Source organism: Choloepus didactylus, chromosome 17 (assembly GCF_015220235.1).
Source record: "Choloepus didactylus isolate mChoDid1 chromosome 17, mChoDid1.pri, whole genome shotgun sequence".
Taxonomy (NCBI): Eukaryota; Metazoa; Chordata; class Mammalia; order Pilosa; family Megalonychidae; genus Choloepus; species Choloepus didactylus.
Genome location: NC_051323.1, coordinates 18,627,491 through 18,651,931, shown reverse-complemented (window position 1 = coordinate 18,651,931; position 24,441 = coordinate 18,627,491). Strand labels below are relative to the sequence as shown.

General features: G+C 40.6%; 1 protein-coding gene across 4 annotated transcripts in view; it reads left to right on the top strand.

Annotated features, from left to right (window-relative positions):
- Positions 1-543: 543 nt before the first annotated feature.
- The window catches only part of ALMS1 (ALMS1 centrosome and basal body associated protein), a 274,368-nt gene continuing 250,470 nt past the window's right edge, over positions 544-24,441 (top strand). For all 4 annotated transcript variants that reach the window (XM_037806566.1, XM_037806569.1, XM_037806568.1 and 1 more), the window contains exons 1-2: positions 544-834; positions 13,546-13,671. In XM_037806566.1, coding sequence (XP_037662494.1) covers positions 544-834; positions 13,546-13,671 — 417 coding nt within the window. The remainder of the gene's footprint in view (positions 835-13,545; positions 13,672-24,441) is intronic.

Here is a 24,441-nt window from a genome sequence, read left to right as displayed (position 1 = left end):
CCGACCCTGACACTCTCCCACCGTTAGGTTCAAGTAACAGGCACTCAATCTTAAACAATTTATAATAAGCAAATTTGATTATCATGGGTTTGTTCTAGGGGCTGATCCTTCTTTGGCTTCGGTGCAGGGACAGAATTCAATTTTGGTCCTGCACGGCCCAGCCGACGGCCAGATTCTCCTCGTGCAGGCCCTCTGCGCCCCAGGAAGAGTCCAGTCCGGGTTTATTGTGAGCTTACAGTACTGTGAGCCAGGTCCCAGCCGGTGACGGGGGTGAGGCGGTGGCGTCGTCTGTCGCAGACTGCCTAATTGGGCCCTTTCGCCCGCTTTCGCGGGGCGTCCCTAGCAACCAGCGCGCTCACTCCTCGCCCCGCCCTCTCCCCGCAGCGCGGCGAGGGCCGTGAGGCGGTAGCGCTCATTGCGCGTGCGCGCCGCCCCAACCGCCAGTCAGCGCTGTTCCCCTCCCTTTCCTTGCCCCTCCCTTCTCTTCTTCCTCCTCCCCCTCCCCTCCTCCTCCTCCTCAGCCGCCGGGAGTGAGACGCCAATATGGAGCCCGAGGACCTGCCGTGGCCCTCCGAGCTGGAGGAGGAGGAGGAGGAGGAGGAGGAGGAGCAGGAGGAGGAGGAGCCAGAGAAGTTGGATGAGGACGAAGTGGTGATGGTGGAAGAAGTGGAGGAAGAGTTCCAGCGTCGGGAGAGCACGGACGAAGAAGTGGAAGAGGAGGACGACGAGGCCAGGGCCTGGCTGCAGGCGCCCCCCATCCGGATTTTGGCTCCGCCGCCGCCGCCGCTGAGGCGCCGCCAATATTCGGAGGGCGAGAGGGCATGCTCGGAGAAGGTGAGCGGGGCCGGGCGGTGTGGGGCCGCCGTCCGGGCGGGAGTGGCGGTCGCCCCCGAGCGCCGGCCCGCGCTCTGTGCGGGAGACCCGGGCTCGCCTAGGTGCGGCTCGCTGCCTGTCAAATAATAGGCGTTTTCAAAAGCGCGGAGGGGTCAGCTCGCCCCTTGCGCGTCGACTTTTGCTCAGGTTCTACCTGCCTATTCCAAGTCTCGAGTTTTCTCTGACAAAGACATTCCTTGTTTCCCCGCCGTGGGTCTTGTGGACAACACCAGGTGTTCAGAGGAGCCAGTATTCCCTGTGTGTGTAGTTAAGAAAACGCTTTGGAGAGGAGGCGGGGCTCGTCGTGCCCAGAAGCGGGGGAAAGGTGTAGAAGTGCCGAGAGTGGTTGCCCAGGGAATATCTTGTTCGGGAGACAATTGGGGTGTAAGTTGGAAGTGCAAGACTCACGTCGAGGGAGTAGTGTAAATTAACGTACACTGTGTGATCAGTTCGGCTCGAGAGGCTCCCCAACATTGTGCTTCCCTGATCCCTCAGTCCCAAGAAAGGGATCCCCAGCCGGTAGGAGGGGCTTACAGTGAGGTAGGCTTATGCTCTCATTCCAAACACTCAGGAAAACTCAAGGTAATGCACAGTGGAGAAAGAGCTGACTTTATGGTTGGCCTGCAAAAATCATTTTGAAAATAGCTCTGCATTTAATTTATTGTTTTTCAGGGGCAAAAAAAAAATAAAAGCTTCCTAAATAATTCAGATGTCAAGTCGTTAGACATTTATTAGGTTTCTATTTTGTGTAAAAGGTACATTATGGGGACAGAAAAAAGCCTAAAGTTTATTGTCTAGGACTGCTCCTTGAAACAGGATGTAGTGAAGAATGAAACAATTAGAAAAGACAGATATAGACCAATGCTGTTCAGTACAGTGGCCACTAGCCATGTGTAGCCATTTGAATTTTTTTTTTTTGTAGTTCTTTATTTCCTTAGACACTATCCCACTAGAAGAGTACTATATTAAGAGGTCACTTGAAATAATTATTTTCTCTGGTGGCTATAGTACTAATTTTTTTTTATATTCATTTTATTGAGATATATTCACATACCATGCAGTCATACCAAACAAATCATACATTCGATTGTTCACAGTACCATTACATAGTTGTACATTCATCACCAAAATCAATCCCCGACACCCTCATTACCACACACACGAAAATAACCAGAATAATAATTAAAGCGAAAAAGAGCAACTAAAGTAAAAAAGAACACTGGGTGCCCTTGTCTGTTTGTTTCCTTCCCCCACCTTTCCACTCATCCATCCACAAACTAGACAAAGGGGAGTGTGATCCCCATGGCCCCCCCAGTCCCACTGTACCCCCTCATAAGCCACATTTTTATACAACTGTCTTCAAGTTTCATGGGTTCTGGGTTGTAGTTTGATAGTTTCAGGTATCCACCACCAGCTACCCCAATTCTTTAGAACCTAAAATGGGTTGTCTAAATTGTGCGTAAGAGTGCCCACCAGAGTGACCTCTCGGCTCCTTTTGGAATCTCTCTGCCACTGAAGCTTATTTCATTTCCTTTCACATCCTCCCTTTTGGTCGAGAAGATATTCTCCATCCCACGATGCCAGGTCTACATTCCTCCCCGGGAGTCATATTCCAAGCTGCCAGGGAGATTCACTCCCCTGGGTGTCTGATCCCACGTAGAGGGGAGGACAGTGATTTCACCTTTCAAATTGGCTTAGCTAGAGAGAGAGGGCCACATCTGAGCAACAAAGAGGCATTCAGGAGGAGTCTCTTAGGCACAATTATAGGGAGGCCTAGCCTCTCCTTTGCAGCAACAGTCTTCCCCAGGGAAGGTACTTAATTTTTTTAGTTGCTATTGAAAATGGAATCTTTTTCTTGATTGTCTCTTCAGTTATGTCATTTCTACTGTATAGGAACATTACTGACTTATGTGCATTAATCTTATATCCTGCCACTTTGCTGAATTTGTTTATTAGCTTAAGTAGGCATGTTGTTGATTTCTCAGGGTTTTCCAAGTATAAGATCATGTCATCTGCAAATAATTAGAGTTTTACTTCTTCCTTTCCAATTTGGATGCTATTTATTTCTTTGTCTTGCTGAATTGCTTTGGCTAGAACTATCACAATGTTGAATAATAGTGGTGACAGCAGGCATCCTTGTCGTTCTTGATCTTAGAGGGAAGGCTTTCAGTCTCTCACCATTGAGTACTATTCTGGCTGTCGATTTTTCATATATGCCCTTTATCATATTGAGGAAGTTTTCTTCAATTCCTACCTTTTAAAGTGTTTTGTTGAATGCTTTTTCAGTGTCTATTAAGATTATCATTTGATTTTTCCCTTCTGATTCGTTAATGTGTTGTATTATGTTGATTGATTTTTTTATGTTGAACCACCCTTGCATGCCTGGGATGAACCCCACTTGGTCAGCGTGTATAATTTTTTTAATGTATCTTTCAATTCGATTTCCAGGCATCGAGAATTTTTGCATCTGTATTCACTAGGGGGATTGACTTATAGTTTTCATTTCTTCCAGCATCTTTATCTGGTTTTGGTCTTAGAGTGATGTTGGTTTCATAAAATAAGTTAGGTAGTGTTCCATTTTCTTCAGTTTTTTGAAAGACTTTCAGCAGGAATGGTGTCAGTTCTTTTTGGAAAGTTTGGTAGAATTCTCCTGTGAAGCCATCTGGCCCTGGGGTTTTATTTGTAGGAAGCTTTTAAATAACTGATTGGATCTCTTTATTTGTGATTGGTTTGTTGAGGTCTTCTGTTTCTTCTCTATTCAATCCAGGTTCTTTGGGTGTTTCCAGGAAATTATCCATTTTCTCTCAATTATCTAGTTTGTTGGTATACAGTTGTTCGTAGTATCCTCTTATGTTTTTTTTGATTCCTTCAGGATCCGTAGTAATATCCCCCTTCTCAATTATTATTTTATTTATTTGGGTCTTTTCTCTTTTTGTCTTTATCAGTCTAGCTAGGGTTTGTCGATCTTGATGATCTTGTCAAAGAACCAACTTTTGGTTTTATTTATTCTTGCTATTGTTGTTTTTTTCCCCATACCATTTATTTCTGCTTTAATCCTTGTTGTTTCTTTTCTTCCACTTGCTTTAGGATTAGTTTGCTGATCATTTTCTAGCTTCTTCAGTTCCATTAGTTCCTTGATTTTAGCTCTTTGTTCTTTTTGATATATGCATTTAGAGCTATAAATTTCACTCTCAGTACCGCCATTGCTGTATCCCGTAAGTTTTGATATGTTGCGTTCTCATTTCTTTCCTCTCCAGATATTTAGCAATTTCTCTTGCAGTTTCTTCTTTGACCCACTGGTTGTTTAGGAGTTTGTTGTTTAACCTCCAGATATTTGTGAGTGTTCTGGATCTCTGATAGTTATTAATTTCTAGTTGTAGTCCTTTGTGGTCAGAGAATGTATTTTGAGTAATTTCAATCTTTTTAAATTTATTGAGGCTCGTTTTATGCCCCAGCATGTGATCTACCCTGGAGAAAGTTCCATGAGCACTAGAGAAGATTGTATATCCTGGTAATTTGGGATGTAATGTTCTATATATGTCTGTTAAGTCTAATTCATTTATCACATTGTTTAGGTTCTCAGTTTCCTTATTGGTCTTCTGTCTAGACATTCTTTCTTTAGGAGAGAGTGTCCTATTGAAGTCTGCCACAATTACTGTGGAAACATCTGTTGCTTCCTTTGGTTTTGCCAATGTTTGTCTCATGTACTTTGGAATACCTTGATTGGGTGCATAAAAGCTTATGATTGTTATTTCTTGTTGAATTGCCCTTTTTATTAGTATATAGTGTCCTTCTTTGTCTCTTATAACATCCTTGGATTTAAAGTCTATTTCATCTGAAATTAGTATTGCTACCCTTGCTTTCTTTTGGCTGTAGCTTGCATGGAATATTTTTTTCCATCTTTTCACTTTGAATTTCTTTGTGTCACTAGGTCTAAGATGAGTATCTTGTAAACAACATATTGGTGGTTCATATTTTTAAACTCATTTTGCTAATTTATAGCTTTTAATTAGGGAGTTTAATCCATTCACGTTCAATGTTACTACTGTGAAGACAGTTCTTGAATCAGCCATCTTATCCTTTGGTTTTTATTTGTCAGATTTATTTTTTCCCTCTCTCTTTATTTCCTTCAAGGTACCCTTACTAAGACTCTTCAATTCTGTACCCTTCTCCACACTTCTCTCTCCTTTCTTGTTTTCTCAGCCAGTAGAACTCCCCTTAGTAGTTCTTGTAGGGTAGATCTCTTGTTAACAAATTCTGCCAGCATTTGTTTGTCTGTGAAAATTTTAAACTCTCCTTCAATTTTGAAGGAGAACTTTGCTGGATAAGGAATTCTTGGCTGGCAATTTTTCTCATTCAGAATTTAAATATGTTACACCACAGCCTTCTCACCTGCATAATGCCTGCTGAATAGTCAGTACTCAATCTTATGTTGTTTCTCTTGTGTGTGATGAATTCCTTTTCTCTTGCTAGTTTCCGAACTTTCTCCTTCTCTTCAGTATTTGAGAGTCTGATCAGAATATGTCTTGAGGTGGGTTTATTTGGATTCATTCTATTTGCAGTTTGTTGGGCATCTTAAATGCATATATTTTTTTTTTGTTTTGTTTTACTTTTTTTTTTAATCTTCATTTTATTGAGAGATATTCACATACCACGCAGTCATACAAAACAAATCGTACTTTCGATTGTTTACAGTACCATTACATAGTTGTACATTCATCACCTAAATCAATCCCTGACACCTTCATTAGCACACACACAAAAATAACAAGAATAATAATTAGAGTGAAAAAGAGCAATTAAAGTAAAAAAGAACACTGCGTACCTTTGTCTGTTTGTTTCCTTCCCCTATTTTTCTACTCATCCATCCATAAACTAGACAAACTGGAGTGTGGTCCTTACGGCTTTCCCAATCCCATTGTCACCCCTCATAAGCTACATTTTTATACAACTGTCTTTGAGATTCATGGGTTCTGGGTTGTAGTTTGATAGTTTCAGGTATCCACCACCAGCTACCCCAATTCTTTAGAACCTAAAAAGGGTTGTCTAAAGTGTGCGTAAGAGTGCCCACCAGAGTGACCTCTTGGCTCCTTTTGGAATCTCTCTGCCACTGAAGCTTATTTCATTTCCTTTCACATCCCCCTTTTGGTCAAGAAGATGTTCTCCGTCCCACGATGCCAGGTCTGCATTCCTCCCCGGGAGTCGTATTCCACGTTGCCAGGGAGATTCACTCCCCTGGGTGTCTGATCCCACGTAGGGGGGAGGGCAGTGATTTCACCTTTCAAGTTGGCTTAGCCAGAGAGAGAGGGCCACATCTGAGCAACAAAGAGGCATTCAGGAGGAGGCTCTTAGGCACAAACATAGGGAGGCCTAGCCTCTCCTTTGCAGCAACCGTCTTCCCAAGGGTAAAACCTATGGTAGAGGGCTCAGCCCATCAAACCACCACTCCCCTATATCTGTGGTCATGTTAGCACCCATGGAGGTGGGGTAGGCGAATACCCCTGCATTCTCCACAGGCTCCTCAAGGGGGCACTACATCTTTTTTTTCCCTTGTTTTTCTTTTTTTTTTTTTAACTTTCCCTTCTTTTTTAAATCAACTGTATGAAAAAAAAGTTAAAAAGAAAACAAACATACAATAAAAGAACATTTCAAAGAGACCATAACAAGGGAGTAAGAAAAAGACAACTAACCTAAGATAACTGCTTAACTTCCAGCATGTTCCTACTTTACCCCAAGAAAGTTACCTAATATAGCAACATTTCTGTGAACTTGCTCCTACTATATCCATCAGAAATTAACAGACCATAGTCATTCCTGGGCATCCCCAGAACGTTAAATAGCTTATCTGTTCTTCTTGGATTATTGTTCCCCCTTCCTTAATTGCTCTCTATTGCTAGTTCCCCTACATTCTACATTATAAGCCATTTGTTTTACATTTTTCAAAGTTCACATTAGTGGTAGCATATAATATTTCTCTTTTTGTGCCTGGCTTATTTCGCTCAGCATTATGTCTTCAAGATTCATCCATGTTGTCATATGTTTCACGAGATCGTTCCTTCTTACTGCCGTGTAGTATTCCATCGTGTGTATATACCACATTTTATTTATCCACTCATCTGTTGAAGGACATTTGGGTTGTTTCCATCTCTTGGCAACTGTGAATAATGCTGCTTTGAACATTGGCGTGCAGATATCTGTTCGTGTCACTGCTTTCCGATCTTCCGGGTATATACCGAGAAGTGCAATCGCTGGATCGAATGGTAACTCTATATCTAGTTTTCTAAGGAACTGCCAGACTGACTTCCAGAGTGGCTGAACCATTATACAGTCCCACTAACAGTGAATAAGAGTTCCAATTTCTCCACATCCCCTCCAGCATTTGTAGTTTCCTGTTTGTTTAATGGCAGCCGTTCTAACCGGTGTTAGATGGTATCTCATTGTGGTCTTAATTTGCATCTCTCTAATAGCTAGTGAAGCTGAACATTTTTTCATGTGTTTCTTGGCCATTTGTATTTCCTCTTCAGAGAACTGTCTTTTCATATCTTTTGCCCATTTTATAATTGGGCCGACTGTACTATTGTCATTGAGTTGTAGGATTTCTTTATATATGCAAGATATCAGTCTTTTGTCAGATACATGGTTTCCAAAACTTTTTTCCCATTGAGTTGGCTGCCTCTTTACCTTTTTGAGAAATTCCTTTGAGGTGCAGAAACTTCTAAGCTTGAGGAGTTCCCATTTATCTATTTTCTCTTTTGTTGCTTGTGCTTTGGGTGTAAAGTCTAGGAAGTGGCTGCCTAATACAAGGTCTTGAAGATGTTTTCCTACATTATCTTCTAGGAGTTTTATGGTACTTTCTTTTATATTGAGATCTTTGGTCCATTTTGAGTTAATTTTTGTGTAGGGGGTGAGGTAGGGGTCCTCTTTCATTCTTTTGGATATGGATATCCAACTCTCCCAGCCCCATTTGTTGAAAAGACCATTATGACTCAGTTCAGTGACTTTGGGGGCCTTATCAAAGATCAGTCGGCCATAGATCTGAGGGTCTGTCTCCGAATTCTCAATTCGATTCCATTGATCTATATGTCTATCTTTGTGCCAGTACCATGCTGTTTTGGCAACTGTGGCTTTATAATAAGCTTCAAAGTCAGGGAGTGTAAGTCCTCCCACTTCGTTTTTCTTTTTTAGAGTGTCTTTAGCAATTCGAGGCATCTTCCCTTTCCAAATAAATTTCATAACTAGCTTTTCCAAGTCTGCCAAGTAGGTTGTTGGAATTTTGATTGGGATTGCATTGAATCTGTAGATGAGTTTGGGTAGAATTGACATCTTAATGACATTTAGCCTTCCTATCCATGAACATGGAATATTTTTCCATCTTTTAAGGTCCCCTTCTATTTCTTTTAGTAGAGTTATGTAGTTTTCTTTGTATAGGTCTTTTACATCTTTGGTTAAGTTTATTCCTAGGTACTTGATTTTTTTAGTTGCTATTGAAAATGGTATCTTTTTCTTGAGTGTCTCTTCAGTTTGTTCATTTCTAGCATATAGAAACATTACTGACTTATGTGCATTAATCTTGTATCCCGCTACTTTGCTAAATTTGTTTATTAGCTCTAGTAGCTGTATCGTTGATTTCTCAGGGTTTTCCAGATATAAGATCATATCATCTGCAAACAATGACAGTTTTACTTCTTCTTTTCCAATTTGGATGCCTTTTATTTCTTTGTCTTGCCGGATTGCCCTGGCTAGCACTTCCAGCACAATGTTGAATAACAGTGGTGACAGCGGGCATCCTTGTCTTGTTCCTGATCTTAGAGGGAAGGCTTTCAGTCTCTCACCATTGAGTACTATGCTGGCTGTGGGTTTTTCATATATGCTCTTTATCATGTTGAGGAAGTTTCCTTCAACTCCTACCTTTTGAAGTGTTTTTATCAAAAAGGGATGTTGGATTTTGTAAAATGCTTTTTCAGCATCTATTGAGATGATCAATTGATTTTTCCCTTTTGACTTGTTAATGTGTTGTAATACATTGATTGATTTTCTTATGTTGAACCATCCTTGCATGCCTGGAATAAACCCCACTTGGTCATGGTGTATGATTTTTTTAATGTGTCTTTGGATTCGATTTGCAAGTATTTTGTTGAGGATTTTTGCATCTATATTCATTAGGGAGATTGGCCGGTAGTTTTCCTTTTTTGTAGCATCTTTGCCTGGTTTTGGTATTAGATTGATGTTGGCTTCATAAAATGAGTTAGGTAGTGTTCCATTTTCTTCAATGTTTTGAAAGAGTTTGAGTAAGATTGGTGTCAGTTCTTTCTGGAAAGTTTGGTAGAATTCCCCTGTGAAGCCATCTGGCCCTGGGCATTTATTTGTGGGAAGATTTTTGATGACTGATTGGATCTCTTTGCTTGTGATGGGTTGGTTGAGGTCTTCTATTTCTTCTCTGGTCAGTCTAGGTTGTTCATATGTTTCCAGGAAATTGTCCATTTCCTCTACATTATCCAGTTTGTTGCCATACAGTTGTTCATAATATCCTCTTATAATTTTTTTAATTTCCTCAGGATCTGCAGTTATGTCACCTTTTTCATTCATTACTTTGTTTATATGGGTCTTCTGTCTTTCTGATTTTGTCAGTCTAGCTAGGGGCTTGTCAATCTTGTTGATCTTCTCAAAGAACCAACTTTTGGTGATATTTATCCTCTCTATTGTTTTTTTGTTCTCTATGTCATTTATTTCTGCTTTAATCCTTGTTATTTCTTTTCTTCTACTTGGTTTAGGATTGGTTTGCTGTTCAATTTCTAGCTTCTTCAGTTGATCCATTAGTTCTTTGATTTTGGCTCTTTCTTCCTTTTTAATATATGCGTTTTAGTGCTATAAATTTCCCCCTTAGCACTGCTTTTGCTGCATCCCATAGGTTTTTCTATGTTGTGTTCTCATTTTCATTCGTCTCTATATATTTAGCAATTTCTCTTGCTATTTCTTCTTTAACCCACTGATTGTTTAGGAGTGTGTTGTTTAACCTCCAGGTATTTGTGAATTTTCTAAGTCTCTGATGGTTATTGACTTCTAATTGTATTCCATTGTGGTCAGAGAATGTGCTTTGAATAATTTCAATCTTTTTAAATTTATTGAGGCTTGTTTTATGTCCCAGCATATGATCTATTCTGGAGAAAGTTCCATGAGCACTAGAAAAGTATGTGTATCCTGGTGATTTGGGATGTAATGTCCTGTATATGTCTGTTAAATCTAATTCATTTATCAGATTGTTTAGGTTTTCAATTTCCTTATTGGTCTTCTGTCTGGTTGATCTATCTATAGGAGAGAGTGATGTGTTGAAGTCTCCCACAATTATTGTGGAAACATCAATTGCTTCCTTTAGTTTTGCCAGTGTTTCTCTCATGTATTTTGTGGCACCTTGATTGGGTGCATAGACATTTACGATTGTTATTTCTTCTTGCTGAATTGCCCCTTTTATTAGTACGTAGTGGCCTTCTTTGTCTCTCAAAACATCCCTGCATTTGAAGTCTATTTTATCTGAGAGTAATATTGTTACACCTGCTTTCTTTTGGCTGTAGCTTGCATGAAATATTTTTTTCCATCCTTTCACTTTCAGTTTCTTTGTGTCCCTGTGTCTAAGATGAGTCTCTTGTATGCAACATATTGATGGTTCATTTTTTTTGATCCATTCTGCGAATCTATATCTTTTAATTGGGGAGTTTAATCCATTTACATTCAACGTTATAACCGTGAAGGCATTTCGTGAATCAGCCATCTTATCCTTTGGTTTATGTTTGTCATATTTTTCCCCTCTGTCTAATAATATCCTTTATTGTACCCATACCGAATCTCTTTAGTACTGAACCTTTCTCCAAGTCTCTCTGTCCTTTCTTTGTTTCTCTGTCTGTAGGGCTCCCTTGAGTATCTCCAGTAGGGCAGGTCTCTTGTTAGCAAATTCTCTCAGCATTTGTTTGTCTGTGAAAAATTTAAGCTCAGCCTCAAATTTGAAGGAGAGCTTTGCTGGATAAAGTATTCTTGGCTGGAAATTTTTCTCACTCAGAATTTTAAATATATCGTGCCACTGCCTTCTCTCCTCCATGATGGCTGCTGAGTAGTCACTACTTAGTCTTATGCTGTTTCCTTTGTATGTGGTGAATTGCTTTTCTCTTGCTGCTTTGAGAACTTGCTCCTTCTCTTCTGTGTTTGATAGTGTGATCAGTATATGTCTCGGAGTGGGTTTATTTGGATTTATTCTATTTGGAGTTCGCTGAGCATTTATGATTTGTGTATTTATGTTGTTTAGAAGATTTGGGAAGTTTTCCCCAACAATTTCTTTGAATACTCTTCCTAGACCTTTACCCTTTTCTTCCCCTTCTGGGACACCAATGAGTCTTATATTTGGACGTTTCATATTATCTATCATATCCCTGAGGTCCATTTCGATTTTTTCAATTTTTTTCCCCATTCTTTCTTTTATGCTTTCATTTTCCATTCTGTCATCTTCGAGGTCACTGATTCGTTGTTCAACTTCCTCTAGTCTTGTACTATGAGTATCCAGAATCTTTTTAATTTGGTCAACAGTTTCTTTAATTTCCATAAGATCATCCATTTTTTATTTAGTCTTGCAATGTCTTCTTTATGCTCTTCTAGGGTCTTCTTGATTTCCTTTATCTCCCGTACTATGGTCTCATTGTTCATCTTTAGTTCTTTGAGTAGTTGCTCTAGGTGCTGTGTCTCTTCTGGTCTTTTGATTTGGGTGCTTGGGCTTGGGTTATCCATATCGTCTGGTTTTTTCATATGCTTTATAATTTTCTGTTGTTTTTGGCCTCGTGGCATTTGCTGAACTTGATAGGGTTCTTTTAGGATTTGTAGACCAATTGAAGTCCTTATGTCTAATTTATCAGATCTACAGCTTCGTGGAGTACACTTTCTCTAACTAACCAGCAGGTGGCGTCCACGAGCCACCTGTTCTTCACAAGCCAGTTCTCCCCTGCTTAGCCTTTTTGGTGAGTGGGGGAGTGAGTCTTGTGGGGTCCAATTGGTGTCCCAAGCTTGCGTGTGTAGTTGGTGTTGCCTGCCCTGTATATGGGGCGTGTTTCTGGGCAGTCAGGGAGGGGGGGTGGCTCTAGCAATCAAATCTCCCTGGTGATCCTAGAGTTTTAAAGCTGCTGCAATAGTCTAATCCTTCAGTTCAGTCCTGCCACAGTTTGTCTCTGCCACTGACCCACAAGTCCTTGGTATTGGCGTATGGCTCCTGAGACTTGCAAGTGGGCCCCTCTTCCAGGCCGTGCACCCTGGGTCCTGTGTTGAGGGATGACTGTGCTATGTCAGGTGAGGGCAGTTCTGGGCTGCTGGGCTGTGTAGGGAGGCTCCCAGTCTGCTGAAATGATGGCTGAATGGGGCTTTGTTAATTCACACTGCTCTACCTTCCCAACTCTGGGACAATCAGCTGAGGTTGCAGGGAAGGCTAATGTCCACGCCCAGTTTTGTGGTGTGTGCCTGTTATTTGAAGCACTTCCGTCACACTGGGTTGTCTGGGGAAGTTCTGGGCTATGGGGCTGGCGATGGGCAGGAGTGTTTACTGTCCACCAGGATGATGGCTGTGAGCGGACACCCCCCTTTTCTTGGGAAGTTGTGGTGTTTAGTGAATTTTCTCAGCCACTGGATTATTGCGTTTTGTCTCAGAGCTCTCCTAGTTCTGCTCTTGACTTGACCTGCCCAAATAGCAAGTCTTTGAAGCTTTCTGTATTGGGCTTCTTAGAGTAATTGTTTTAGAAAAAGAAAAAAGGATTAAAAAAAGAAAAAAAAAAAAACAACAAAAAAAAACGGGCCCTCCTCAGAGATCTAATGGGTTATTGAAATGCTAAGAGACAAAGCAACCAGGGCCATTAAGGAAAGGTCCACAGGGCAGAGAGATCAGCTTTTCTTCAGGATTTGCATATGCGCTTCAGGGCCCTTCCCCTTTCTATGTTTACCAGAACTCCAAAAATCCTCCGCTTTTATTTTGGAGTTTTTCGTGTTGTTTTTTTTCTATGCCTGTCTCCTCTCTGCTGGGCTGGCTGCTCTCAGATTCTCTGGTGTCTGGTCTCAGTCTATCTATGGTTGGAGTTTGAATCAGTAGAATGAGTTTCCGATAAGGGCTGCCACTGCAGTTCTCCCTTCTCCTTCCCGGAGCTGACGGCCCCTCCTCCCCCGGGACTGAGCCTGGCAGGGAGGGGCGCGGGTCCCCTGGCCGCAAAAACTTACAGATTTCGCTGATCTCAGCAGTTCCACGTTTTCATGAGTGTTGTATGAAGTATGCCCAAAGTCAGATTGCTCTGTGGTGTCCAGTCCACGCAGTTCCTGGCTTTCTACCTACTTTCCTGGAGGAGTAACTAAAACATACAGCTCACCAGTCTGCCATCTTGCCCCGCCTCTTCCTGCTTGATTCTTTTACCTGGAGGGGGATTGGATGTTAAGGAACTGTTGTGGTTTATTGGCAAGTGTATTGAATCTTAACTTTGTAATGGTAAGTTCCTGTTTCCTTATCTTTAAGTGTGAATAATAACTGAGATATTACTTGTGAAGTTGAAATATGTGACAGTGCTTTACACACTGAGAAGTAGGATCTATAATGTTATTTTTATTATTGTTTAATCATAATGATTGTGTTACCGATTTAAATCTGCTTTCAATTTTCAGGTTGTTCCATTGACTGCTCATGTATGGCAACAGTCATTATGTAAAGGCAATAACAGAACACGGATTTCCAATACTGACGTGGTCTCTTTGGAAACAATAACTCAGTGGTGTTCTGGGAATGATCAGGTATGTCTTCTGTAACTAGCAAACTTTTTTTCTTAAATAGCATGAAAATTCCTGATTTACTTATGGAGAATTGAAAGAAGTAAAATACCGTAGCATTCAAGTTTTCTGACAGATTTTCAGCAGCCTTAATTATATAGAACAGCCGTTCACCTTTTTTTTTTTTTTTGGTCTCAGGACCCCTTTACATTTTTTCACTTATTCTAAAGTGCTTTTGTTCATGTAGGTTATATGTAGTGATATTTACCATACTAGAAATTAAAACAAAATATAGAAATATTTATTTTAAAATTAGTTTTAAAGTAGCAAACCCACTATTATTAGCATAAGTATTTCAAATGAAAAATGACATTTTTCTAAAACAAGTTGGAAGAGTGGCATTGTTTTATGTTTTTGTAAATCTCTTTAATGTCCAGCTTAATAGAAGAGTCCTGGGTTCTCATATCTGCTTCTGCATTCATTCTATCACAATTCATTCTATCTTGTTTTGTTTGAAGTTTATGAAGAAAATCTGCCGTCATATAGATAAGTAGTTTGAAACAGGAGGACCTGATAGATCCCCTGAAAGGATGTCAGGGACCCCTAGGGATCCTCCTCACATCATACTTTTGAGAGGTACTGATCTAGAACTTAGTAATAAATTTAGAGGAAATTAAAAATCTTGAGCAGAAAGGAGAAAAGCTCATGTTCTTTTTTTGGAGAAAAAAATAACAGCCTTTTTCATAAAGGTTAACTATATTTAAGGTTGGTTGTCTAATAACTCGATTATCAGGTTTCTTCTAGCACTTTCGGTTTTCCCTAAATTCCAGTAATTACCCATTAGATGCAAGACATAGAGAAAGGGAAATGTGCTCTCACTGAGGGAAAAAGGATTAAGGGAAGCCCCTACCAGAAAAAGCATAGCACTCTGGGACCATTTACGGAAGGGGGTATATTCCTAAATAGTTTGATATTCTCTTAGTACATGTTAATGGTATAGCACAGTCCAAAAACTGATATCCTCCTTTTGTCCATCATACAAAATAAAAACCATGGATGTATCTTGTAGCTCCTCATTTCTGCGTTTATGCATGGATTCCTCAGAATATCAGGAATGTTAGGCTACTTTCTAATTCTTTCCCCTCTTTTTTCCTTCTGATTATTCTGCTCATTATTCATTCTTGTTGTGATCATCTGAATTAGTTTTCTTTATTCGTTGAAAACAGTTTCTCTTGCCACACTGTCTTCTTTTTAATTTTCTTTCACTTCAACTTCCGTAACTCATTTAATTCCTGAAGCTCTCAGATCTTTGATCTAACCTACTGAGATTTTTCTCTCCATACTTCCTGCTGTCTGTTCCCTGCCTCTTCACTTACCCTTCCCATGGTCACAGCCTAGACCTTGCTGTTACCACTGGTTTGAGTACAAATGTCTGAACCCCTATTTCCCTCCAGCTGTGCTAATGCCCACATTAATCTGCTTGCCAGTACAGTGAGATTTTCAAGAGTTGTCTACATTCTCTATCTCTGTTTTCTGATATCCTACCTACCCATGCTTTGTTTTTTTTTTTTTTAACCAGACATATTGATGTACAATTTACAGTAAAATTTACTCTTCTTGGGTGTACAGTTGGATGAGTTGTGACAAATGAATACAATCTATAATCACCATATTTAAGATATAGAACATTGCCATCACTCCCAGAAAGTTCCTCTGTGTCCCTTTGTAGTCAGTCACCATTCTCCTTTGCCCTGAAATACCTCCATTCCTAGTCCCTGGCAGTCTCTGGTCAAATGTTTGTCTGAATAGTTTTGCCTTTTCCAGAATTTTATGGAATGTAGACTTTTGGGTCTGGCTTCTGTCACTTGGCACATGCTTTTGAGATTTATCCAAGTTATTATTATATGTTTCAATAGTTTGTTTCTTTTACTTTTTATTGCTGAGTAGTATTCCATTGTATGGATGATTCACATTTTGTTTGTTCATTGAACAGTTGAAAAACATTTGGATTGTTTACAGTTTGGGGCTATTTTGAATAAAACTGCTCTAAACATTCATATATATGTTTTTGAATAGTCATATGGTTTCATGTCTCTTGGGTTAATACCTAGGAGAAGGACTGTTAGGTGATGTGGCAATTGTATGTTTACCTTTATAAGACAGTGTCAAACCAATACAGTTATACCATTTTGCGTTCCTGCTAACAATTTATGAGAGTTCTACTTGTTCTGCATCCTTGTGAGCACTTGCTATTGACAGCTTTGTTTGTTTACTTTTCTTAAATTTTAGCCACTCTAGAAGGTATATTGTGGTGCCTTGTGGTTTCAATTTGCATTTCCCTAGTGACTGATGATATTGAACATCTTTTTGTGTACTTCTTTGCCATCCATTTCTCTTGATTACTGAAGGATCTGTTAAAATTTCTTGTCCTTTTATGAGTGGTTTGTTTTCTTTTGTTGAATGTCATAGTTCTTGATATATATATATAAATATAAATAGATATAAGTCCTTTATCAGATATATTTTTCTCCCAGTCTGTGACTTTTTTTTTTTAATTAAATTCATTTTTATTGAGATATATTCACATACCATACGGTGATCCTTGGTATACAATCAACTTTTCATTGTACCATAGAATAGCTGTGCATTCATCATCCCAATCGATTTTATATATATATGTATTTTTTTATTGAGATTCTTCACATACCATGCAACTATCCAAAGATCCAAAGTGTACAATCAATTGCCCATGGTACCATCATACAGCTGTGCATCCATCACCACAATTAATCTTTTTTTCAATTTTTAGAACATTTATATTATTCCAGAAAAGAAATAAAGACCAAAAAAAGGAAAATCAAATCCTTCCATACCCCTAACCACCCCCCCTCCATTACTGATTCATAGTTTTGGTATAGTACATTTGTTACTGTTGATGAAAGAAAGTTAAAATACTACTTACTGTAGTATATAGTGTGCAATAGGTATATATATATTTTTCCTATATGCCTCTCTATTATTAGCTTCTAATTATAGTGTCATACAATTTTTTCTAGTTCCTGAGAGAGAGTTCTAATATTTGTATAGTTAATCATGGACATTGTCCACCACAAGATTCACTGTTTTATACATTCCCATCTTTTAACCTCCGACTTTCCTTCTGGTGACATACATGACTCTGAACTTACCCTTTCCACCACCTTCACACACCTTTCAGCACTGTTAGTTATTCTCACAACATGTTAACATCACCACTGTCCAATTTCAAACGTTTAAGTTCACCCTAGTTGAACATTCTGCTCGTAAATAAGCAACCACTCCCCATTCTTTAGCCTCATTTCTATATCCTGGTAACTTATATTTCATGTCTATGAGTTTACATGTTATAATTAGTTCTTATCAGTGAGACCCTGCAGTATTTGCGTTTATGTGTCTGTCTTTTGTCACTCAATATAGTGCCCTCACGTTTTCTTCATCAACCCATTTCTTTTAAGTCAGTTTTGTTCACACACCATACATTCTGTCCTAGGTAAACAATTGTTAGTTCCCTTTATAGTCACGTATTTATATATTCAACACCATCAGCACTATCTATATAAGGACAGCTCCATTTCTTCCACAAAGAAGGAGGAAGAGTCAAAGAGGGCAGAGAGACAAAAGAAAGAGAAAAGAGGAAGAGAGAGAGAGAGAGAGAAAAAAAAAAAACATGACAGCTAAAAAGCAACAACAAAAAAAGATAGCATTAACCTAAAGTAGAATAAAGAGTCAGACAACATCACCAATGCCAGGAATCCCATACCCTTCTCTTATTCCCCCAACCCCCATATGCATTTAGCTTTCGTATATTGCTTTTGTTGTATTAGAGGAAGCATAATGCAATATTTCTGTTAATTATAGTCTCTAGTTTGCATTGATTCTATTTTCCCCCCAATCCCACCCTATTTTTAACACCTTGCAATGTTCACATTCATTTGTTCTACCTCATGTAAAAACATATTTGTACATTTTATTACAATTGTTGAGCACCCTAGGTTTCCCTGTGTTACACAGTCCCAGTCTTTATCCTTTGTCTTTTGTTCCGGTGTCCCACATGGTCTCAACCTTCCTCTTTCAACCATACTCACAGTAATCTTTGTTCAGTGTACTTACATTGCTATGCTACTATCTCCCAAAATTGTTTTCCAAACCTCTGACTCCTGTCTTTTCCTTTCTGTCTGCAGTGCTTCCTTTAGTGTTTCCTGTAGAGCAGGTATCTTGTTCACTAACTCTGTCATTGTCTGAGAATATTTTAAGCTCTGCCTCATATCTGAAGGCAAGTTTTGCCAGATATAGGATTCTTGGTTGGTGGTTTTCCTCTTTTAGTATCTTAAATATATCATCCCACTTCCTTCTTGCCTCCATGGTTTCTATTGAGAAATCTGCACAGTCTTATCAAGCTTTCTTTGTATGTGATGGATAGCTTTTCTCTTGCTGCTTTCAGGATTCTTTCTTTATCTTTATCATTTGATAATCTGATTATTAAGTGTCTTGGTGTAGGCCTATTTAGATCTATTCTGTTTGGGGTACGCTGCACTTTTTTGGATCCGTAATTTTATGTCTTTCATAAGAGATGGGAAATTTTCGTTGATTATTTCCTCTATTATTGCTTCTGCCTCTTTTCCCTTCTCTTCTCCTTCTGGGACACCAGTGATGTACATTCTTGCTTTTTGTTTTGCCCTTAAGTTCCCAGAGATGTTGCTTGTGTTTTTCCATTTTTTTCTCTATCTGTTCTTTTGTGTGTAGGCTTTCAGATGTCTTGTTCTCCAGTTCCTGAGTGTTTTTTCTACCCCTTGAGATCTGCTATTGTATGTTTCCATTGTGTCTTTCATTTCCATAGATTCTGCCATTGGTTTTTCGAACTTTCAGTTTCTGCCTTATGTATGCCCATTGTTTTCATTATATGGTTCATCTGTTTTGCCATATCTTCCCAAAACTTTTTGAATGGACTTATTTGTTTAAATTCCTGTATTTCAGTTGAAGTGTAAGTTTGTTCCTTTGGGCCATAACTTCGTATTTCTTAGTGTAGGCTGTAGTTTTCTGTTGTCTAGGCATGGTTTCCTTGGTTACCCCAATCAGGTTTTCCCAGACCAAAATGGGCTCCAGTCCCAGAAGGAAGAACTATTCAGTATTTGGTTTCCCTGAGGGTGTGTCTTAGAAAATTGGTATACCCTGTGAGGCCTCAGGTCACTGTGCTTTTCTGCCCAGCAAGTGGCGCCTGTCAGCCTGTAACTCCAGACTGGTATAAGGAGGTGTGGCCCATGGTTGTTTTCCCCCAGGCTCTGGGGTCTGGTTCTGAATGGATGGTGGGTAATAGAGTTGGGCCCCACCTCTTTCCTCTTAGGGAAAATAGACCCCCTAGGGAGATGTCATTAGTATTTCAGTGGTCTCTCTCTGTGTGCGCTATCTCCACCCTTGTCTGGGTCATAACACTGGGAACTGAAAATGGCTGAGGCTTTCTCCACTGAGCTGAAACAGGGACAGAAAGCCCCCTTCAGGGCCAGTCCACTGCCGCCCTCCAGCTCTCCAAGGTCTGTCGTCACCCAAAGCCTCTGTCTGCTTGTTGGGGATTCATAGCTTCCTTTGACCAGTCCACGCTTGTTAATTAAATCCCCAGCTAGAGCTCAGCTGAGCTGTTGGAGAGAGCTGCTCTCTAGCACCACAAGGCTTTGCAGCTCAGGCTGTGGGTGGAGGGGGCTCCCGGCTTGGATTCACAGTTTTTACTTACAGATTTTATGCTGTGATCTTGGGCATTCCTCCTAATTCAGGCTGATGTATGATGACTGAACATGTTTGTCCCCCTGCAGTTATTCTAGATTATTTACTAGTTGTTCCTGGTTATTAGTTGTTCTAGGGCTCCTAACTAGCTTCCACTCCTCTCTATGCCGCCATCTTAGATCCTCCCCAATCTATTTTTGAGAATTTTCCTTACACCAGAAAGAGTAAGAATAAGAAGAAAAAATAAAAGTAAAAAAGAACACCCAAATCATCCCCCTGTCCTAGCTGTTCTAGTTTGCTAATGCTGCAGAATGCAAAACACCAGAAATGGATTGGCTTTTATAAAAAGGGGTTTATTTGGCTACACAGTTACAGTCTTAAGGCCATAAAGTGTCCAAGGTAACACATCAGTAATCAGGTACCTTCACTGGAGGATGGCCAATGGCGCCTGGAAAACCTCTGTTAGCTGGGAAGGCATGTGGCTGGCGTCTGCTCCAAAGTTCCGGTTTCAAAATGGCTTTCTCCCAGGAAGTTCCTCTCTAGCAAGCTTGCTCCTCTTCAGAACGTCACTCACAGCTGCACTGAGTTCCTTTTCTTTGAGTCAGCTCATTTATGTGGCTCCACTGATCAAGAACCACCCGGAATGGGTGGGGCCGTGCCTCCATGGGAATATCTCATCAGAGTCATCACCCACAGCTGGGTGGGGCACATTCCAAGCAAATCTAATCAGCGCCAAAACATCTGCCCTACAAGACTACATCAAAGATAATGGCATTTGGGGGACACAATACATTCAAACTGGCACACTAGCCTATTTTTCATTTAGTTTTTGTCCCCATTTTTCTACTTATCCATCCACATACTGGATAAAGGGAGTATGATGCGTAAGGTTTTCAGCATCACACTGTCACCCCTTGTAAGCTACATTGTTATACAATTGTCTTCAGAAGTCTGAGCTACTGGGTTGGAGTTTGATAGTTTCAGGTATTTACTTCTAGCTATTCCAGTACATTAAAACCTATGAAAGGTTATTTTTATACTCCATAAGAATGTCCACCAGAGTGACTACTCCGTGTGAAATCACTCAGCCATTGAAGCTTTTTTTCATTTCATTTCGCATCCCCTTTTGGTCAAGATTGCGGTCGGGGTTACTGCTTCTAGGGGGAGTGGCGGCCGGTAGCCGAGCCCTCAGCTCTCGGGGCTGCTTAAAGGGTACCGGCGGCGGGGGCTCTTTCCCGGAGGCGAGGGCGAGGCGGAGGACGTGGCCAGGGTCCTCGGCGAGAGGCGTGCAAGGTGTGGAGGGCGGCGATAAGGACAAAAACACTCTTCATCCAGTAGGAGTATGCGCCAAAGAGATTTATTCAGGGGTGATTACAGGTTATATAGGCTGGTAAGAGGGGCAGGGCTGGAAAGGAGGTGAAGTAGCCTAAAATGGCAATACTGAAGGAAGAGGGGCTAGGATTGGTTCTGAGAGGACGCAGGAGCCGTTGCAGCGGGCGGGGGTTGTTCTGGCCACGGTGCATGCGCGCTGGCGGTGGCAGGAGTGGCCTTGGCACCAGGGAGTGAGTGGGTAAGATAAGGTAGTGGGGAAAGGGCAGTTGGGAGAAAGGCGGTTTCCTCCGGCAAGCCTCCCCTGCCAGTGGCATTTTGGGTGAGGAAAAGGGAGCTGCCTTGACCTCGCTCCTCAGGCTCGGGGGGGGCTGCAGAGGGCACTCACGCCCGTACCTACTACCCTCCCCAGGGGGTGATATCAAGTCCCCTGGCCCAGGCCTGGTAAGTCGAGGCACAAGCTCAGCTACCCGCAAAGATGTTCTCAGTCCCATGATGCCAGGTCCAGATTCATCCCCGGGAGTCATATCCCTCGTTGTCAGGGAGATTTACGCCCCTGGGAGTCAGGTCCCATGTAGCGGGGAGGGCAGTGAGTTTACCTGCTGAGTTGGCTTAGCTAGAGAGAGAGGCCACATCTGAGCAACAAAGAGGTACTTGAGGGGAGACTTCGGCATAACTACAAGCAGGTTTAGCCTCTCCTTTGCAGTAACGAGCTTTGTAAGGGCAAGTTCCATGATAGAGGGCTCAGCACATCAAACTGCCAGTCCTCATTGTTTGTGAGAACATTAGCAACAGTCCAGGTGAGGAAGCCCAACAACTCTGCATTTTCTGCCGGCTCGTCGGGGGGGGGCCTACATATATATTTTTATTCTCTGTCCAAATCACTTTGGTATGTGTCACTATTTCAAACTAACCTATGTAAACCTACCAGGTCTCTTGTCCTAATTAAAGGTTCCATGTAGTTATGGTATTTGAACAAACTGTATGAGTTAAATTGTTTAGGAAGTATAGAACCTACACCAACTAAACATCTCTTCCCTTGGTCTCACAGGGAATTTGAAGTCTTAAAATGCAGTCAGTATTGTCCTTTACCCTTTGGCCTGATTTGCCCTAGTTCTAACCACATCTGCGTCATTCATATTTGTAGTTGAAATCTGGACTCTTTTTCAGCTTTTTTAACAGTTGTTATATGTGCTAATAGTCACATGCATATCCTAGCTCAAAGTTTCAGGTGTCATACAGATACCCAAATTTCCATGGATCGATCAGGTTGTACACAAAGGGATCACCATCTTGGAATCTGGAGATAGCCATTACAATTCAGGAACAGATGTGAATGCTTTAAGAGCTTACAATCTAGGGACCATTACAATAAGCCTTCCCCTGATAAACTGTGCTCTAAGGTTCAATTCTGAGTTTTCACACTGTAGTTAGTCCGTGTTGGTGAGGCATTATAGTGTTTGCCTTTGTTTCTGGCATAGTTCACTCAAAATGCTGTCTACAGATTCCATTCACCTCGTTGGGTGTCTCACAGCTTCACTCCTTCTTGCAGTTGCTCAGTATTCCATTGTATGCACATGTGACAGTTCACCATTCTGTTCCTCAGTCCTTGTACCCTTAGGCCAACTCCACCCATTGCAGATCATGAATACTCTCTCCATAAATGCCAGTGTCCAAATGTCCATTCCTGTCCCTGCTCTCAGATCCTCCAAGTAAATTTCCCCTAATGAGGTTGTAGGACGTTACAGCACCCACATGCTTAGCTTCGTATGGAACTACCCCACTGTCCTCCAGAAAGGCTATACCATTCTGCCTCCTAACCAACAATAAATACGTACATCTCTGTCCATGTTTTCTCTAGCACTTTTATCCGTTTATATTTTTCCATACAATTTCATAGTGATATATTCACATGCCATGTAATTGTCCACAGTGTACAATCAGTTGTTAATGGTATCATCATACATTTGTGCATTTATCACGACAGTCAGCACTTGAACATATTGATTACTATAAAAAAAAAAAACTTTGTGTTGTTTTTTTTTTTCCTCATTGGGTCTAGAGAAGGGTGTGTTCCTCAGGAAATTTTTTTTTTTTAAATTCAGTTTTATTTTTTATTTTTTATTTTTTTTTTAAACATCATTTTATTAAGATATATTCACATACCACGCAGTCATACAAAACAAATTGTACTTTCGATTGTTTACAGTACCATTACATAGTTGTACATTCATCACCTAAATCAATCCCTGACACCTTCATTAGCTAAAATTCAGTTTTATTGAGATACATTCACATACCATATAGACATCTATGGTATACAATCAACTGTTCACAGTACCATCATATAGTTGTGCATTCATCACCCCAGTCTATTTTTGAACATTTTCCTTATATCAGAAAGAATCAGAATAAGAATAAAAAGTAAAAATAAAAAAGAACACCCAAACCACTCCCCCATTCCACCCTATTTTTCATTTAGTTTTTATCTTCATTTATCTACTCATCCATCCATACACTGGATAAAGAGAGTGCGATCCACAAGGTTTTCACAATCACACTGTCACCCCTTGTAATCTACATTGTTATACAATCATCTTCAAGAGTCAAGGCTACTGGGTTGGAGTTTGCTAGTTTCAGGTATTTACTTTTAGCTATTCTAATACATTAAAACCTAGAAAGTGTTATGTATATAGTGCATAAGAATATCTGCCAGAGTGACCTCTCAAATCCCTTTGAAATCTCTCAGCCACCGAAGCGTTATTTCATTTCATTTCGCGTCCCCCTTTTGGTCAAGAAGATGTTCTCAATCCCACGATGCTGGGTCCAGATTCATCCCTGGGAGTCATATCCTGTTTTGCCAGGGAGATTTATACACATGGGAGTCAGGTGCCATGTAGGGCGAAGGGCAGTGAGTTCACTTGCCAAAGTGGCTTAGTTAAGAGAGAGAGGGCTACATCTGAGCAACGAAGAGGCACTCACGGGCATACTCTTAGGCACAATTATAAGCAGGTTTAACTTCTCCTTTGCAGTAACAAGCTTCATAGGGGCAAGCCCCAAGATAGAGGGCTCAGCATGTCAAGCGGTTAGTCCCTATATTTGTGAGAACATCAGCAACAATCCAGGTGAGGAAGTCCAACACCTCTGCATCCTCCCCCAGCTCTTCAGGGGGGCCCTGAATATATTTTTATTCTCTGCCCAAATTACTTTAGGATGTGTTGCTATTTCATTCCAACCTATACAAACTTGCCATGCCTCACTTCCTATTCAAAGTTCCATGTAATTGTGGTGTTTGAACAAACTGACTGTGGAAGTTATATTGTTTAGAAAATATAGATTCTACACCAGATAAACATTTCATCCTTTGGTCTCACATGGAAGTTGAAGTTTTAACACACAGTCAGTTTCAATGTTTACCCTTTGGCCCAATTTGCCTGAGTCTTTACCAGATCTGCTTCATTAATAGCTCTAATTGAAGTCTCGGCTCTTTTTCAGCTTTTTTTTTTTTTTTTTTTTTTAAAATGTTGCTGTATGCATTAATACTGACATTCATATCTGCCAAGCTCTAGTTCTGTTTCAGGTGTCACACCGATACCCAGTGTTCCAGAGACCAGTAAGTTTATACACCAAGGAATCAACATCTCAGAGTTGAGAGATAGCCATTACAATTCAGGAATAGATTTGACTGCTGTAAGAGCTTACAATCTAGGG